At 48.7% G+C, this 17,687-nt stretch overlaps 1 protein-coding gene across 5 annotated transcripts in view; it reads left to right on the forward strand.

Moving 5' to 3' along the window:
• The window catches only part of NSD1 (nuclear receptor binding SET domain protein 1), a 63,151-nt gene extending 45,496 nt beyond the window's left edge, over positions 1–17,655 (forward strand). For all 5 annotated transcript variants that reach the window (XM_039385235.1, XM_039385233.1, XM_039385234.1 and 2 more), the window contains 5 exons: positions 30–146; positions 1,360–1,501; positions 1,935–2,041; positions 5,193–5,397; positions 8,891–17,655. In XM_039385235.1, coding sequence (XP_039241169.1) covers positions 30–146; positions 1,360–1,501; positions 1,935–2,041; positions 5,193–5,397; positions 8,891–11,241 — 2,922 coding nt within the window. In that variant the 3' untranslated portion in view covers positions 11,242–17,655. The remainder of the gene's footprint in view (positions 1–29; positions 147–1,359; positions 1,502–1,934; positions 2,042–5,192; positions 5,398–8,890) is intronic.
• The last annotated feature ends 32 nt before the right edge of the window (positions 17,656–17,687 follow it).

Genomic DNA, 17,687 nt, shown 5'->3' on the forward strand with positions numbered 1-17,687 from the left:
TTATCAGCTTATTGTTTTCTCTCTGGCAGGGTGAATTTGTTAATGAGTATGTTGGGGAGCTAATTGATGAAGAGGAGTGCCGAGCCCGAATCCGCTATGCTCAGGAGCATGACATTACCAATTTCTACATGTTGACACTGGATAAGGTATGTGAAAGGAATCATTTGCCAGTATCCTAGACAGAAGTAAAATGATTGCAAAGAAGGCATGATAGTGGTCTTCTCCAACTTGTAAAAAGGTGCTAAGAGTCAGTGATGAGCTGGTCTGCATTTCCACTGAAGAGATGACCAAATGAATGGACTTAACATGCAGTAGGGAAGCCTCAGGTTGGATATTAGGATTAGGAGGAAAGTCTGAACTGACAACTTTGGAGTTTGTTCAGAAGAGGTGAGGCAGTTTTCTGAGGACAGTTGTCTGAGGATCATAGATCCTGCTTCAGCATAACAAGGAGAATTTGGTAACCTTGGGATCCTTCCCAGCAGCTGAACCCTGGAGAGCCCAGAACTGGACTGATGTGTGCCAGAGAAGGCATTGGCCCTCACATGTACAAGTTTCAGGCGCAGTGAGACCTTCATTTAAGTTCAGATCCCAGGTCTTGCTGTGCTAAGTAGAGCCAATGGAGTTAGTTACACCCATAGATGCCTCAGCGGGTCCTGGACAACAACCAGGTTGTTGGTATGCACTCCTGGCTTTCAGAGGTAAGTTATTTTGTCAGCTGCTTCCCACACTTTGTCACTCAGCCTTGGAAAGATGAGAAGGAAACCACGAAAGCAAGCGTGGAAAAGAGCTGTGAAGAGTGGGACAGGATAACAGTGTGATTATTTTCTGTCTCTCCCCTCGCCTTGCTGGAAGTTCACACTCACCATATCTTGTTCTCCTTGTCTGGCTGATGGGTGGGAGCAGGGGCAAACCCAAATGTTAATGTCCCTCATTATTACAAAAGTAAATCTCAGTTGCAGCTTCCCTGTCCAGCACAGTCTAACACATGGCAGTGTGCTGTACACAAGTGTACCTCATTTTACATACTGTTCCTGTTTTCCTTCTATACACTGACGTGCAAGAAATAGGAACTGGTATTTTGCTTTTAAGCAGAAGTTGGGGCCTGGAACCACAGGCACTGCCTTGGAAATGTTGGGGTGGTGTTTATCCAGCACTGACACTGCAGGGAGAGCTTGCTTCCCAGAAAGCAGCAGTAGCACTGTCTTGGCTGGTCTGGAGCCTGTGTATCTTTTAAGAGGAAGATGATGTGCAGGAGATGATGTGCAGTTCCATATGATCTGCCAGCGCTGACCAGAGATGTCAGTGCAGGAAATGACAGTTGATTAAAATGTGGTTTTCTGGGCTTTTTTTCAATTCTAGGATCGAATCATTGATGCTGGGCCAAAGGGCAACTACGCTCGGTTCATGAACCATTGCTGCCAGCCCAACTGTGAGACTCAGAAATGGTGTGTGAACGGCGACACACGAGTCGGGCTCTTCGCACTTGTAAATATCAAAGCTGGTAAGGAGCTGCACTCTGCCAGTGCCTGCAGTTAACCCTGGGGGGGTTCTGTAATGAAAAAGGGAGGGTTTGTAGCTCCCTGGGAAGAGATTTAATTTTTGGTTTCATGTAGGCATTCATGAGATTTAACACCAGCACTGACATAATGAAACACAAAGAGCCATGGTATCAATGGAGGTTTGTGGTTCTGATTTACGGGGACAAGAAATGGCCCTGCTACAGGGTGGATCCTTTTTAGCTGTAATATGTGCTACAAGTGTGGAGTTTCACTGAATTTTCTATCCACAAAGATCTCTGGGAAGATTAAGAGTTTGGTGTCCTTGTGTAGTGGTGACAGCCTTCTGTGACATTTATATTACATTAAGTGCTTTTACTTCAGCATTAAAATGTAGTTTATTACAACTTGCTTTGTTTTGATCTGCTTTTGTGCCAGGGACTGAGCTGACTTTTAACTACAATCTGGAGTGTCTGGGAAATGGAAAGACCGTTTGTAAATGTGGTGCCCCAAATTGCAGTGGCTTCCTAGGAGTAAGGCCAAAGGTATGGTGCATTCTTTAAGCTTTTGTTCTCCCACATCACCTCTTTGTATAAACCTGTATGTTCGTTGCAGAGATTTCTGGTCCCAGAGTTAATCCTGTTTCAGTGTGGCTATGAGAACACTGCTTGAAATGAGTTAAATATTCAAGCTTTCATTTTGAAATAGCAGATCTTATACTTCAATTATCAGAGTTGCTATAAATAACGACGGGAAATTTTATTTTACAGCAAAAAAGTAACTGGAAGATTTTTTTCAGAATTTTCTGCTTCTTATCATGGCAGTTTCCATTGCACTAGAGGAGCAAAGGACAGGCATGGGATAGACTTCATCAGATAACCAAGAAAATACAACTCAGTTCATTTCCCAAAGTAAAGGGCTGAGTAAATTGTGAGCACGTATGAAAGGCCAGCAAATGCACATTCCTTCAGGCTGGAGTTGCTTTAGAGCCAGAAGGCTCCTACCTCACTGTCTTTGTTGCAGTAAAGTTCCTGGTTTTATCCTGCTTTTAATTTAGTGACCAAAGTTCACACATCAGACAGAAATAAGAAATTTGTCATATCTGTAGTAGAAAAATCACCAGTTTTTAGAACTCACTGACTTTTTGAGAGCTTCGATTTGCAACTTTGTAATGTTGCAGTAACAGGAATTGATTTCAATTACCTCCTTGTGTGAGCTGGTTCTCACTGGGAAAAGGAAATAACAGGAGCAGTTGGCCGAGTTCCCAGCTGTCACCCGCTAAATCTATGTCTCAGCTGCTGGTTTGTTTCAAGTGCAAGACCAAATCAGTCTGTAATCCCTCTGCTCTGGCATGTGCATTCTGGCATGCCGACAGTTAAGGGTTAAAACTCGAGCAGCACAGTTGTTCAGCCCCATCAATATCTAGGGAAGGTTTTGTGAATTCTCCAGGGAGATTAGTTCTGCAGAAAAATTAACTTATAAAAATAAAAAATGGATGTCTTCAGAAGTTGACAGATGAGGTGAAATACACATCTGATGTATTTAGTTCTTTTTCAGGTCGCGATTTAAAGTTCAATTGATTTTGTGCTGCTCCTGTGTTATACATGGTTTGACTGTCATTTTTGCCTTGAAATTGCAGGTTGCATGATGGAAATCAGAGGAAGGTGCCCTTTAGTTGGCATTAATGTTCCATTGTGGTGTCTGAGGCGACTCATTCCATCTTGATGAGATGGGCTAAGAAACAATACCGAGAAAACAGTACTTTGGGGTTTTTTGTTGGTGGTGTTTTTTTTTTAATTCCTACCACAATTTTAAGCTTCCTGAAGACATAGCAAGGCAAAACTGATTATACTCAAGTTCACTCTTGAAAGTGCCCTTTCTAACTGTGTGGAAGAATGCTTAGGAGTCTATTGTACTGCAGAGAGCAAGTGGAATTGCTTAGTCCAGCTGTTAGACCTCTCTTAGACATTCAAATTAGCTGTGAAGGGATTTTCTTGTTCTCTTTGTAATTAGATGGCCAAGGAACTAGACCCTGAGAATAGGTGGGAATAGTTTAGGTGGAGGCATTTCAGTGCCTGCATTTTTAGTGATAAGAAAGACCTGGCTTGTCCCCATTGTCAGGGGGAATGGTGGTATAAAAACAGTAAGATCCACAGGTGAGGAGGAAGGAAACAATTTAGAGATGTAAATCCTTGGTGGCAGGAAAGCTAGATAGCCATCTCTGCAAAGTTCTGAAGTTGTAGGTCTAGAGACCAAGGCTTTTAAATCTTTTGGTGGTTCTGGTGATGCAAACAGTGCCCAATATTTATGCAGAAGAAAGGATGCAAAAGTCGCCTTGTAGTCATTGTTTCAGCACACAGAGATGTCCTGCATGCAGAACGCATATTTGAACGCAAAGAGATGTAGAAAACGGCACAAAATTTAGCTCATGTCTGCTTAGATAAACTAAACTGATAGTGCTTTGATAAAGTCAGGACTGGGGACAAGACAGCATCATCTTTGTGGAGCTGAGTGTTTGGTACAAGGGGAGGCTTGGCCTGGAGAGGAGGTTAGGAGTGGTCTGAGGACCAGGCTTGAAGGGGGAGTGGGGGAGCAGTGTTGGAGGAAGCCTTAGGCCAGAGAAGAGCACTTAAGCCACTTAGTTGCCTGCCTTGAGAGCAGTTGTAGTTATTTCCTTATATGTCTGTAATTTAACTGTACTGATGACATGAATGTGTCAGTTGTCATCGATGTGGGAGAGTGAGAAGATGGGGCAGTTGCAAAGGAATAACTGAGTATAACAGGGAATGGACTGGAGTTCAGAGATTGGATATGCCATAGTACACACCTGGAGAGTAACAGCAGAAATAACTCTGCCATGAGAAGGTCATAGCTGAGCACTCATGGCCGAGAAGGAGCCATTCTGCAGCTCAGCTGCTGCAGGACTGAGCTGTGGTGTGACACAGCTATGGAAAAGGCAAATGTGAGCAGTGCTTTGGGGGTGTTGATGTCGTTGTACACAGCCTGTGAGGTGTCATCTGAAGTAGCGTGTGTAATTCTATAACTTTCATTTGGGATAAATAAACTCAATATTGGCAGAGAAAAGCCATTGGGAAGACTGAGCATGCAAATTGAAAGTTTCACTTTGTGAAGAGGAGACTGTGTCCCACAGGTTACTTCAGGGAGACAGAAAAGCTTCAAAGGTTGGACTCAATGATCTTGGAGGTCTCTTCCAACCTAAATGATTCCATGATTCTGGTGGAAAAGAGCAGTGTTGACACAAGAATAAACTGATCACAGATAAATTCAGACTGAAAATAGAGAAATTATGAACATCAGAAAGTGCAGGAAGGCCCTCATGAGACTCCTCATGAGTCGTGGATACAAGGAGATCTGACTGCTTTGACTGAGGACCTGAAGAGTCTGTGAGAGGTGGCACGAGCTCAGTGACACCAGGCAGCCCCAACTCGTCATTCTGCTAATTGTGTATATCCCATGTTGTGAACCAGGCTTTGGTGCTTTTCAAAATAACTGAGAGCTGTTTGCTGTAGTGAATTGTTTGCCAAATACCAAGCAGCACTAGAGGTTCTGCACAGGTTTCATGTATGGCTGGCAGTGGGGTTTCTGTTGACAGGCTTTGCAGTTTTCTCCTGCAGCAGGAAGGGAGCAGGTGGAAGGGGCAGAGTGCTGCAGTAACCAGGGTTGTCTTGCCCACAGAGCCAGCCCAGCCTCACCGAGGAGAAGTCCAAGAAGCTGAAGAGGCGGCCGCAGATGAAGCGCAGGTCACAGGCGGAGGTGATGAAGGAGCGAGAGGACGAGTGTTTCAGCTGTGGGGACGGAGGGCAGCTGGTTTCTTGTAAGAAGTCAGGCTGCCCCAAGGTGTACCATGCAGACTGCCTCAACCTGACCAAGAGACCTGCAGGTCAGTGCTCTGCATGGCTGGGCTCTGCTTGGGTCACACTGTTGGCTCAAGGTGGCCCAGGTGCTGCTCGTCATCTTGCACTTGAGTCACAGCATCTTAAAATTTGGAAAAATCTTTCTCAGTTGAACAGACCTCGTGGCTCAAATGACACAACCCTGGTTTGCACCCCACTGTGACCACAAAAAGGTGAACTAATTGCTGAAGGTGGAGTCCTTGCCTAAAAAATGGTGTTTGTGAGTTGACCCCATCCATGGGGCCTGGCACAGCCCCAACAGTAGTTGAGATATTGATCCTCATATTGGCCATTTTCCCAAAGTTGAAGACAGTTGAATGAAAAAGTATCAAAGCATATCCTAGTTTGTGGTGAAGTGAGGGCAGAAATTTGAAATAAAAAGTACTTCTAGTTGGGTGCAGAGAAAGAAACAGGCTCCCTATATGAGCAGTAGAACAGATTTGAGTTCATTAGTGGCTCAGGAGGTGTAAAATAACATCTCTTACACGGAAAGACTTAAGTTGCATTTAAAAGTTGTAAGGGAGCTGAAGGCAGTGTTTCAGTGTGAAGTTCCTGCAAACTTTATGAGTGTTCAGGTTTAACCAGTGCTCAGAAAGGGGAAATGTCTGACCTGAGTCTTGGTAGGCCAGTTGGCCCAAGGTCTGCCAGGCCAGGAGGATGGAAAAACTGATATGGGATTAAGTGCCTCAACAATTAAATTATAAGGGTATAAATAATACTAGATGGTACATTTTTAGCTAAAATAACTCATCAAACCTAATGTAGTTTCATTGCTAAGATAATAAATTTGGTTAATAACAGCAATTGCATAGAAGTAATTTGTTTGAGGGGTTACAAATCTTTTGATCTAATACTGATAACATTGTCACAGTTAGAAATTCTCTGTGCAGCTCTGTAGGGTATTTCCTGAACCGACTGGAGGCTGGGAAACATGGAACCAAGTGGCCTCTGAAAGTATCAGCCAGGAGAATCACTCAGCAGAGTGTTTGTCTGTGCCATGAGAGCCAGAACTGGGCAGCCAGCACCTCCAGCTGTAATCTGGCAGGAGGTGTACCAGGGCTGGTGACATGTTTTGTAGAGGACAGAAATCAGGTGTGTGCATGTGTTAAGTTTTAGGGAGAATGGGGCATTTATCCAGAAGAGCTTGGATGGCTCATTGAACAAACTGTAGCAAAGCAGTGTGAAAGCCAGTGGGAGGGCAGGTCATCCCTATGGAACATTGTCATACAGGGTGAGGGAATACACCTGAATATACCTTTCTGTACATTTTTGTGTGCTGTAACATCCTGTCAAGTTTTCCTGTGCTTTAAAGTCTCCAATAGAGGAGAATCCAGCCTTTAGCCTGTTCTCCTGCTTTCCGCTTGAAAAGCTTCTCCTAACAGCCTGACTTGAAAAAACAAAGGATTGCCAGCTCTGTTACATGTTTTTTTTGCATACTGAGACAAATTATTGTCTCGCTCCTTTTCCAGCTTATACAACACAGCTTCTCATTGCAGCTTATTTTCTAAAGTTTTTATTCTTAGTCTGTTCTGCATCCCACTTGCCTACACATTTTTAAAAACTGAGTGAAAGTATTTTAACAGCATTGCACCCAAGGCCTTGCTAACTCTGACAGAAGAAAATAATTATATTTTGTGTTTTACATAAAGTGTCTTAGGAAATTATGTTTGACTTGTCTTGCAAAAATAGTTTTTATATTTATGTGATGTTTGTTATTTTCCTTATCATTCTTGAGTTTTTTACTCGATCCTTTTCACATATTTATTTTATTTCTTCCTCCTGCAATCCTACACTGGTCTTCATATAATTACACCTTGTTCATGCAAAGGCATCTGTCCAGTTAAATTCTGAGCCTGTCCAACTGGATTTTTGCAGTACCTCACAGCCTTGTTGTTACCTACCTGTTTATGTAGGAGTATTTTGCTGTTCTGCTTCTAGAAATTTAAATTACAATACAGATTAAAATATAATCCTGAAGGATGTAGTTTGAAATGCCTCCTCAGTTTACCACAAGACCATTGATAGCTGTTTTTTGAGAATGATTTTCAGTCAGTTGTAGCAATTTTACTTTTTTTACACATAGGCTGTGATTTCCATAGCCTGCTCCTCAGAGTATCATGCAAGACATGAAAGGTTCAGCACTTTCTACTTCAAATGTTTCCTCTGCCATGGGCATTGCTGTCAAGTAATTGGAATTTCCTGCTTGTTTGCATGTTGCTAATTGTGTGATCTTACTTCCAAGAGCTCAGGGCTGTCTCTGGAGAGAGTGCTTATTCATTAGGCCTTTTATTCTGTCAAAGATCATTAGAGTGGTTTGATAGGATTGATCCTTCCTGCAACAAACTAGCAGGTTTTGACCTTTTATTTTCCATCTGTACAAATGACCTCTATAAGGATGGTCCTAGAGTCTTTTCAGTGGCCCAGCTGAGTTGAATGTGCCTCTCTGGGATGCTTCTGATGCAGGGGGAGCAGTGGCAGCCTGTGCTGCAGCATTGTGAGCCAGGAAAGGGGGAAACCATGTGAAGTGTTAACATCCCCACTTGGAAAAAAATGGTGAAAAACTGGAAAAGACATAGAAAAGCAGTGTGCATATTTTGAGACTGGAATAGAAGCCTTGGACTGGCTTCAAAGGAGGAGAAAAACATGCTACGTGTAGTCTTCAACCCCAGGGGAAAAGCAACGTGGAGAGCTGCTGTTGCACAAGTGCAGAGACCAATGGCCACGCACCAGCATCCCTGGAAAAGAGCTGGTAGCCACAGCCACAGCTGTGTGGGTTTGGTTCAGGGAGGCTGGGAAATGCTCTGGCCCAAGTGGTGTCTGCCAGCAATCTCTGAAGTAGTGTTAGTTTTTTCCTCTTGATGATGTTGATACTGATGGTCAATAGATTCACTGTGAACGTGGAGCTCCTAAGGGAGCAGCTTAGTGTTAAGCCGTAGTTTTTTCATGGGCAGAGGTTAAGGAAGGTGCCTTTGGGTATAGAGACAATAGGAACTTACCCCTTGTGATCACTGCTCTCTCGCTTCTTCTTTCTGATAAACAGGAAGGGAGGTTGTTGACACAGAATTAAAAGATGAATCTGACACATCTACTTAGAAGGTCCACTGGGTTTTGTGCACAGACACCACTGATGTTGTCTGGAATTCAGAGCCACAGAGATTTGCAAGCTGGGAGTGTCTGCTCTTCTCTAGGCACTCCTATTAGTTTGTGTTGTGCAGGAACCAGATGGGCTTTTGGTCTGACCTGATGTGGCTTGTGTTTGTCATGATTATCATTGCCCTTGTTGCTTCTGAGAGTGCAGGTTCCTGTTACCTGCCCGTCAAGCCTGGAGCTATGGTGGAAACTGAGGAGGACATGTAGAATTGTATGAGAGTATTACACAGGTGTTCCCACTTTCCCCTGAGCTCACTTTGCAGCAGGCCTTTGTCTCTTCCCCTTGTACTACTCCTAAGGTGTGTCTTTTCTCCCATGTCTGTGCTGCAGGAAAATGGGAGTGCCCATGGCATCAGTGTGATATGTGTGGTAAGGAAGCAGCTTCGTTCTGCGAGATGTGCCCCAGGTCCTTCTGCAAGCAGCACCGGGAAGGAATGCTCTTCATCTCCAAGCTGGATGGACGATTATGCTGTACGGAGCACGATCCCTGTGGGCCTCACCCTCTAGAGCCAGGAGAAATTCGTGAGTATGTGCCTCCCATAGAAGCCCTGACTAATGGAGAGGACACCCAGCCACCGGAGCAGCTGCCTGCAGAGGTAGACACGGAGGCAGACACAGACCTGAGCGTTCAGACCCTGGACAGCCTACCTCAGTCTGTGGCCCTCAGACTGCAGTCACCAGAAAAGCCCCCTGCTACCCTGGCGCTGAGGCTGCCGTCGTCAGACAAGCCCCCCACCACCCTTGCCCTGAGGCTGCAGCCATCAAACAAGCCCCCCACTACCCTGGCCCTCAGGCTGCCTTCACCAGACAAACCACCCGCCACCCTGGCTCTGAGACTGCCACCATCAAATAAACCCCCCGCCACTTTGTCACTGAGACTGAAGCCATCCAACAAACCCTCCACCACCCTCTCGCTCCGGCTGCAGCCTTCGGACAAACCTCCCACCACCCTGTCGCTCCGCCTGCAGCCATCAGACAAGCCCCAGGCCGCCCTGTCCCTAAGGCTGCAGTCAGAGAAGCAGCCCATCATCGTAGCGCTGCGGCCTCAGCAGCCTGACAAACCTCCCACCAACGCGGTGCTCTGGCCCCTGGATGAGTCCTCCAGTGACGCCTCGCAGCCTCAGCTGCCGAGCAAATCTCCTCCGGGATCACCACAGTCGTTGGATGAGTCGCTTGTTACTGCTGGTGCCCTGCAGCTCCAGCTGTCAGATGAGCCTCCAGACACCCCCGGGGTTTTGGGGTTATCGGACAAGTCCCTCATTGACACCGGGACCCAGCAGCCTGAGCTGCTGGATGAGTTCCCCACAAAATGCCTGCATCCTCCACTGTCTGACAGACTCCTCGCCACGGTGGGGACGTTGCAGTCCCAGACGGCAGATGAGCCTTCTGAGGCCGATCAGCTCCAACCGCTGGATGACACTTCTGCCCAGAGCCCACAGCCACAGTCTGTGGAAGAGGATCCCAGCTCTGTGGTGCCACAGGTCCCAGTATTGGAGGTGGCTTCCAGTCCTGAGGTGCTGTGGCCTCTGCCCATTGCAGAAGTCCCCGACTCCCCTGTCTCACGGATCCTGCCTGCAGAGAAGGCTCCTGGATCGGCAGTGCCACGACCCCTGCCTCCAGAAAATGCCTCCTTCTCCACTGCAATGCGGGTCCCAGCCACAGAGAAGGCTCCTAGCTCTGGGTCACCCCATCCCCTGACTCCGGAGAAGGCTCCTGCCTTGGGTATGCCACGGATCCTGCCCACAGAGAAGGCTCCCAGCTTAGGGGTGTCGTGGCCCCTAACTCCGGAGAAGGCCCCTGGCTCCCGGTCGCCTCACGTCCTGCCTGTGGACAAGGCTCTGAGCTCTGGGGCCCTGCGGATCCCACTCACACAAAAGGCTCTCTCCCCTGGGGTGCTGCGACCCCTGCCTCCGGAGAAGGCTGCTGACTCTGGGGCCCTGCGGGTCCTGCCTCTGGAAAAGGCTCTCAGCTCTGGGGTGTCTCGGCCTCAGCTCTTGGAGAGACCTCTCGCTCTTACAGCCCCGTGGCCTCAGGCATCAGACAAGCTGACTGCTGCCGTGGCTCCTCGGCCTCAAGCCTTGGACAAACCTCTGGCTGCATCAGCTCCAAGGCTGTTGCCGTCGGAGAAGGCGCTGCGACCTGTCGACCAGAACGCTCAGCCGAAGGAGAGAGGAGCCCCGGCCATGGAGCTGAATCCCCAGCAGAAAGAGAGGACCATGTTAGCTGGGGAACAAATCTCTTGGTCTGCTGGGAAGGTAGTGACGCACGTTGGACAAGTACCGTGGCCTACGGAGAAACTACAGATGCACGAGCAGACCCACTGGCCCACTGCAAAAGCCCTGATGCCTGCTGAGCAGCCTTCCCGGACAGCAGAGAAACCACCAGAGCCAACCATTCAGCCCAGCTGGGAAGTGGCCTCAGCCCCCGCAGAGCAGACCCCGTGGACATCAGAGAGATTGCGTGCATTCGAGCAGACCCCTCGGCCAGCCAGGGAAGCGCCGGTGCCCCCAGAGCAGATGCAGTGGCTTGTCACGAATATTCAGACAATTGACCAGATTTCTTGGCTGGGTGGAAAAGCACAGACTCCTCGGGGGCAGGACCCTTTGCCTGAACAAAACACAGCGTTAGCCTGTAACCAGGATTCTGTCTGTCGTGAGTTGGCCGACTCAGAGCCAAAGTGAGGTTGGTAAATATGGGAGGCAGGTTTCAGTTGTTTAATGTTTAGGGAGGGGGAATCTTTCTTTTGTTTTTTTTTATTCACTTCCCTGAGCCCAGCCCCTAACCCATGCACATCCCATCCATATTCTCTCGTGACATGAGCAAGGACATTCTCTTAAACCTGAGTCTGGCCCAAGCAAAGGGAGAGAGCATCCGTGACCTTTTCCTCTTCCTTTAACAAATGCTAAAGCTGAAATAAAGAGTCCACTCTGGGTGAAAATCTCCAATTCCATTGAAATGGTCACATTACTGATCCAGCGTGTTCAAGCTCCAGGTCTGATTCGTAGGTGGGTTCCCAGGTACAGCCAGGGGCCTTGCTTTCATTACTACATTTAAAGGAAGGAGATCAGTCAGGCTGACCTGGGACTGAAGAAGTTTCCAGGATCAGGTGGTGAGCAGTCAGGTGCATGTCCTTGCCAGACTCTAGAAGCAGGGAAGGGATTTGTGTTGTCTGCCCAGGTCTCTGTCCCTGCAGGGCGTTGCTTTGTGAGGTTTATCCGTATGTTCGCTGGGATGTGCTGTGTGTGTGGTTTGCTGAAGGACAAGGATCATCTCCAGTGAGCTGGGAGAGGAGCCCCTGCACTTGCTCAGTGCAGTTTTCTCCATTAATAGGCAGTGTCCATTCAGGCTCCTTTGTACAGAGCTGCATCTGGCCAGGCCCGAGAAACGGGAAATCTGGAGGAAGTCAGGGAAAAGAGAGATCTTGGAAGTAGTCGTCTGGCAGTGTTTTCATTCTTGTGTCTTAAACCTTTAGCACAGGACATGTGGAGTGCTTTCCTGCCCTTGAAAACGTAGTGACCCGTAAAGCAGCAATAGTGGAGCAGGGCAGAGTGGGTTCCCCAAGGTGCTGAGCTCTGCCCTGGCAAGGGAGTGGTGCTCCCTTTCAAATTTCCATCCAGTCTCTTCTTGACTTCTGTCTCAACGTGAGCCGGCGGACTGAGCAGTCCTTTCTCCCCTTGCCTCAGGCGTGTTCAGGACGTGTTCCCATCACACCTGGTATTGCCAGCAGCAAGCAAAACCTGACTCGCTCACTGCACAGTGCAGAGGCAAGGGTTCCGTAGCTGTATCGGGACCCATCTCAACACCTTCCCCTTGGGCAGCCTCTGGCTTAACTCTTCTACAACCAAAGGAGACTTGAATTAACTGGACTGTGTTGGAGTGAGTGTGTGTGTGTGTGTGCGTGTGTGTGTCCTTCCAACTGAATTGTAGTTCTCACACTGGAACATGGTGGGCTCCAGCAGCTGGCTGGCTTTCTTTTTTCCTCTTCTCCCTTTTCCAGTGAAAATAGATGTTTAGTACCTGGTAGTCATCAGGCTGGTGTTCAGACTAGGCCTGCTGAAAGCCATTCACTCAAGCATGGAGGCAGAAGTTGGCTTGGCCGTGGTGCTTGTGGGCCAGGTGGTAGAGTCCCAGGGGCCTGCAGCATCTTGCGACCACTGGCACCCTCGCAGGCAGGAGGAGGAGGATGGGCCTCCCTGGTGGCAGTGCCTGGGCTGGATGGGGTCGGTGTCCTGCCAAGGAAGCACTGCTGACCAGCATTTTCCCACTGTCACAACACATTACCTCTGTGGTTTGCCTGAGCTCCACCGATCTGGGGCCGCAGCCTCGGATCTCTGTGCCGCCACCAGACCCTCACGCAGCTCCAGTGTGTGTATCCTTCTCCTTCCAGGCTGATCCACAGGTCCCTCCCCAGAAGGGGAGCGTTCAGCTCCAGGCCAACCCTCTCCCTCCGACATGGGAGGGACCCGACCCTTTGCTTCCTTGTTCCCACCTGGCTTGCAAGTGCCTGCTGCTCCCAGAGCAGACAGTCATGAGCTTTGCAGTTTTCTATGAAGGGAGGCAGACACCTGTGCTGAGACAAATCCCAGTCTATTCTGCTTTCCTGACTTGTGCACCCTGAGACAACGTCCTCCTGAAAAGGCCAGGTGTGCTGGGCACGAGGGGACATTACCAGTGCTATGGTGCATCTCTTCTCTAGTCCAAATCATTTCAGATCCTTTGTAGAATAGCTCACGGCTTGGAAAAGCTTTATGGCTTATGGAAACTTACTTGTTAAATGTTGTTTTTTTCCGGGAAGACTAGCAGGTCAGTTCCTGCTTGCTGCTGAAACTGGGGAAATACAAGCAGCTTATATTTCTGCGTGACTCCTCCACAAAGGGAATCAGGACAACTCAGATCCATTGAGAGAGAAGATTATCTTAAGGGCATTCGTTAACTTTTTTAAACAAAATTATAAAAAAAGAAAAAAAAAAGGTAATGACGTTCAGTATATTAAGTATTTATCATGTGCGAGAAGGAAAATAAATCTTGAATTTACATTTATAAGCCTTCCCATGAGCTGGACTTAGTCATGTAGATTGTGTAAGTAGGGTTCCCTCAGTGCCGGTGCCCAGCCAGCTCCCACTGTAACCAGAGAGGTCTCTGCACTGCTCTGTCCACCTCCGCTTTGCATTGTCACGTGTTACTCGCTACTTGTTTCATGAAAAAATAAACTGTGAATATTTTTGGTGCAGGCTTTTTTAAATCTGTAAAATGGAGAAGTTCTCAACGAATTCTCATGAGAGCAGGTTTGAAAAGATCACTTCTATAAATCGTGTGCTCCCGTAGCAGGGTGAGGCTCACGGCAGCAGCCGCCTTTCACGCAGCAGGCGCTTACCCAAAAGCTTGTTTGGAACAGTGAATGTGGAGTAAACTGTTGCATGGCATTTCCCACAGCCTTCTTCATTGCAGCTGACTGTACCCCATCTCTCTTCTTGTCTCCCTTTTCCACAAGGATCCAGGTTTCCAGCTTGCTACCTTCCAGGTGCTGTTGGAAGGTTGACTTCAGCATAGCTGGGAGGCTGCTTGGTAAAGTTGGTGTTGGGGAACATCACAGAAGGAGGAAGTCAGGAAGCTCCTCTTCCCTCCTCACCCTCACTGGGGCCCTGGGTGGTGCTCTATCAGATCAGGGGGGCTTTTCAGATGGAGTAGTGGTGCTTATGGGAGTGTCTGGCAGTGCTGGGTCACCTTAGCAAGATGGACAAGGCCCTGACCAGGTGTGGAGAGAGGTCCCAACAGCCTTGCCCTACCCAGGCTGCCCTCACTGGCATGGAGCAGGAGCTGGGGAACAACTTTGGGCAGCAAAACTCTGGTGAAGGAAATGTGTGCACTTGATGTGACTCTTGCTGTGGTGGCAGCACTGCCTTGGAGGAAGAGAGGGAGATGTCTGTGCTGAAGCAGTTGGATTCGTTTGTGGCAGTTCATTGCTGCCTTCAGAGTTCAGTCAGTTTGAATCATGGGGAGTTTCAAGGTAGAGGACAGTGACAAAGTAACCTGCTGGGCTCGGAGCTTTGCTGCAGCTCCTGCCAAGGCTGTGGTGCTCTTTTGTTGCATTGGAGGGATCCAATCACCTGGTCACTAAATCTCAGATCAGCCCTAATTGCACCCAAGGTGGATGAGAGGTGACTCTTGTGTTGATTCACTGTTGTGGAGTGCTGTAGAAGCAGAGTCAGGGGTGTAATTATTTCTGCTCAGAGCTCTGCGGTCCCAGGGAGGCTCACAGGAACTTCCCAGGTTCCTGACCCCATTCCCACTTGTGGGAATGACTCCTTGGTTCTGAAGGGGGTGAAGGCTTTGCTCCTATACAAACGCTTCGCTGGTCAACATCTTTGCTGTCAGGACAGCCTGGCTTCCCCTGCTCAGAGCAATGGGCTGTGGTCAGTGGCCCTGGCTTCCATCCCACAGTAGGACCAACTTTAGTGTTGGATTTCCACGGTGGGCAAGAGAGTCCTAGTTGACCTTTGGTGATGGAGGAGTTCTGGTGAGCAGTAGCAGTGTGGTCAGGGACTCAAGTGCCCAGGCAGGCAAGGAGGGTTGCAGAGGAGGAGCCACTGCAGGACCTGTGGGATGTGTGGGCAGGAGGGGAGCAGGCTTGTCCTATCTTTCCCAGTGCTGGACTGGGGCCCACTGTCAGCCAGGGCTCTGGTGAATCTAGCAGGAAAGCTACCACTGTAAGGGATCATCACCTACTGCACATCTCCAGATGCTGACTAGCTGATGGTAGCTTGCTTTATTGCTGTTCTCGAGTTAAACTTTTCCTATTTAACAAAAAAAAAACCCAAGAACCAGATTCACTTCAATGCACAAAGTATCGGGGAGGTACCGTGGGAGTACGTGTTAATTCAGGGTTAAACCCCTGCAGGCAGAGGCTCTGAAGGTGTGGCTGGTGTTAAAATTTAGAAGAGAGATGGTTGAATCCAAAGGACCTTAACAAATTAAGGTGGGACAATGTGTTGCTAGAAAAGCTTCAGCTCACTTTCAGTGAAAAAAAAGGAAGAAAAATTAAGAAAAAGCAGCCCTAACCCTGATGCCCTTGGCAGTGGTTTAGCCTGAGCACGCTGTGGTGGTACCCTGCTTCTACCTGGACACCACAGGCAGCATTCTGACAGGGCAGGGGGAGTTTGTTTGAGAAACCTCAGACCTTCAATACCTTCCGTTTATTTTTAATTTCAGCCTTAACTTCTGATTTTGCTTGATGTTTGGAATAACCATAATTGTAACCTGCTTGTAATGTGCTTTGCCCTAAATTACTGATGAGGCTTTTGGCCTTTGCCAGCCAGTGTGTGTTAAAGCAAAGTGGCAAATCATGCAGCTACTCTGAAAGTCCAGAGGGGGGATGCTGTGTTCGATCTCCCAGGCTTTGCCCGTGCTAATTACCCCCCTGTGAGAGTGATAACACTGGTGGTATCATTTGCAGCGATGGCTGCACCTCTTGCAGCAGCACGGGCTGGGCTGATGGGTGCTCGGGGCTCCCAGGGCCTGGGACATGGGACACTGGAGCCTGGGGACTGCTCCACCACGTGCCTGGCTTCAGCAAGAGTCTCACCTGCGGGGTGGCAGTGCCCTTGCTTAGCAGGAGGTGGGAAAAAGCAAGATTCCTGCTCCAGGTCCTCCAAAAGCAATGTAAGCAAAGCTCAGTGCAGGGGACAGCTTGTATGAGCTTGGGCTGGAGGAGTGGCGGTGATAGACAGTCCCTACAGCACTGAATCTACCTCCTAGGGAAATCTGAGAAATGGGTGTAGCTATGGCCTATTTCAAGGTAAAGTTTTAATCAGTTTGCCCTTGGCAAAACCCTTGGGCTATTGTGGTGCTATTGTAAACCGTCGGCAGCTTAGCACAGTAGGGCTGGACTCACGGCTCCTGGCCCGTAGGGTGGGACTTCCTGGCCAGCTGAATCCCATCCCTGTAGAGCTGGGTCTGTGTGACTGAAACAGGATGAGGTGTGACTCAGTTCCTTCAATTTATGAGGGTTTTGAGACTCAAACCAGTGTGCCAGTGGGCCTCGTGGGGAGCCAGTGGAGCCATGTGAAGCAAAGCAGGCATCCGCTACTGCATGTTCTTCGTGTCCGTTTGGTACTGAGCTGGTTTCAGTCTTTGTTTCTTTTTCTGATGTTTCCAAGTTGTTGACTTCAAGGAACTGGGTTTTGTGTATTTTTTTAGACACTGGGAACTTGTTAAATGGAAAAGCAGCAGCACTGGGAGACTCAAGGTGGAGCGTGGCTGGAACTGAAGGCCCAGGCTGACATGGGTGGGAGGTGGGATGTGTTGGCAGTGGCTGGCACAGGCAGGGAGCAGCTGGACGGTGGAAGCCTTTCAGCAGCAGCACTCCCAGCCCTGCATATCCGTGGTGCCGAGGTCACTGCTCTGCCAGACACTTAATGTGTCCCCATGCCTGGCTTTGAATGTCCCCTGCCGCCCTCCAGTGCTACATGCTCTCAGCTGGGGTCCTGGCTGCCAACTAGCCAAGGGTCCTGGGGAGGGTGACTACCCACTGCCCCTTCCTCACTGCCCAGAGACAGGGGTGGGCCACTCATAGCAGCAGCGTTAAGCTGCACTGGAGTTGTGAGCAGGAGGTTTGCTCGTGGGGGGAACCTTGGTGTGAGCAGCCCCTCGCTGCCTTCACCCCAGGGTCTGCTGCCCACAGGGTGGCAGTGGATGGGGGTTCCCTGCAGGGTCCTGTTCCACAGGCTCAGCCAGAGGGAAAAGCACTGGGAGTTGAGGAGCCCAGCCAAGGCAGGGGCCAGCCAGAGCACTGCAGGGGAGGACATGGGGGTGCTCAGCCCTGGCTGGGACTCGTCTGTCAGTTCTAAGCAGGAATGCCAGAGCAGGTGAGAGAAAACTACATATTTCCAGCATGTATATTATTTTTAGAAGAGGGAGAGGGGAGAGTCTTGGACCATTGATTACTTTCATTTTGCTCCCCTTAGACTGTTGGCTGTGTATGTGAAACTTATAATGAAAAGAGGGTTGCCCTGCCCAGGTGCTCCCAGAACATGTACTGTAATTCTTTGTATATAGAAGAAAAATTACTGTAAAGTAAAGTTTAACTTTACTCTCGATGTCCTCTTGTGATTTGTCTTGCCGAGGGGGG

Source organism: Pipra filicauda, unplaced genomic scaffold, assembly GCF_003945595.2.
Source record: "Pipra filicauda isolate LSUMZ 115617 unplaced genomic scaffold, ASM394559v2 scaffold3_size10097308_pilon, whole genome shotgun sequence".
Taxonomy (NCBI): Eukaryota; Metazoa; Chordata; class Aves; order Passeriformes; family Pipridae; genus Pipra; species Pipra filicauda.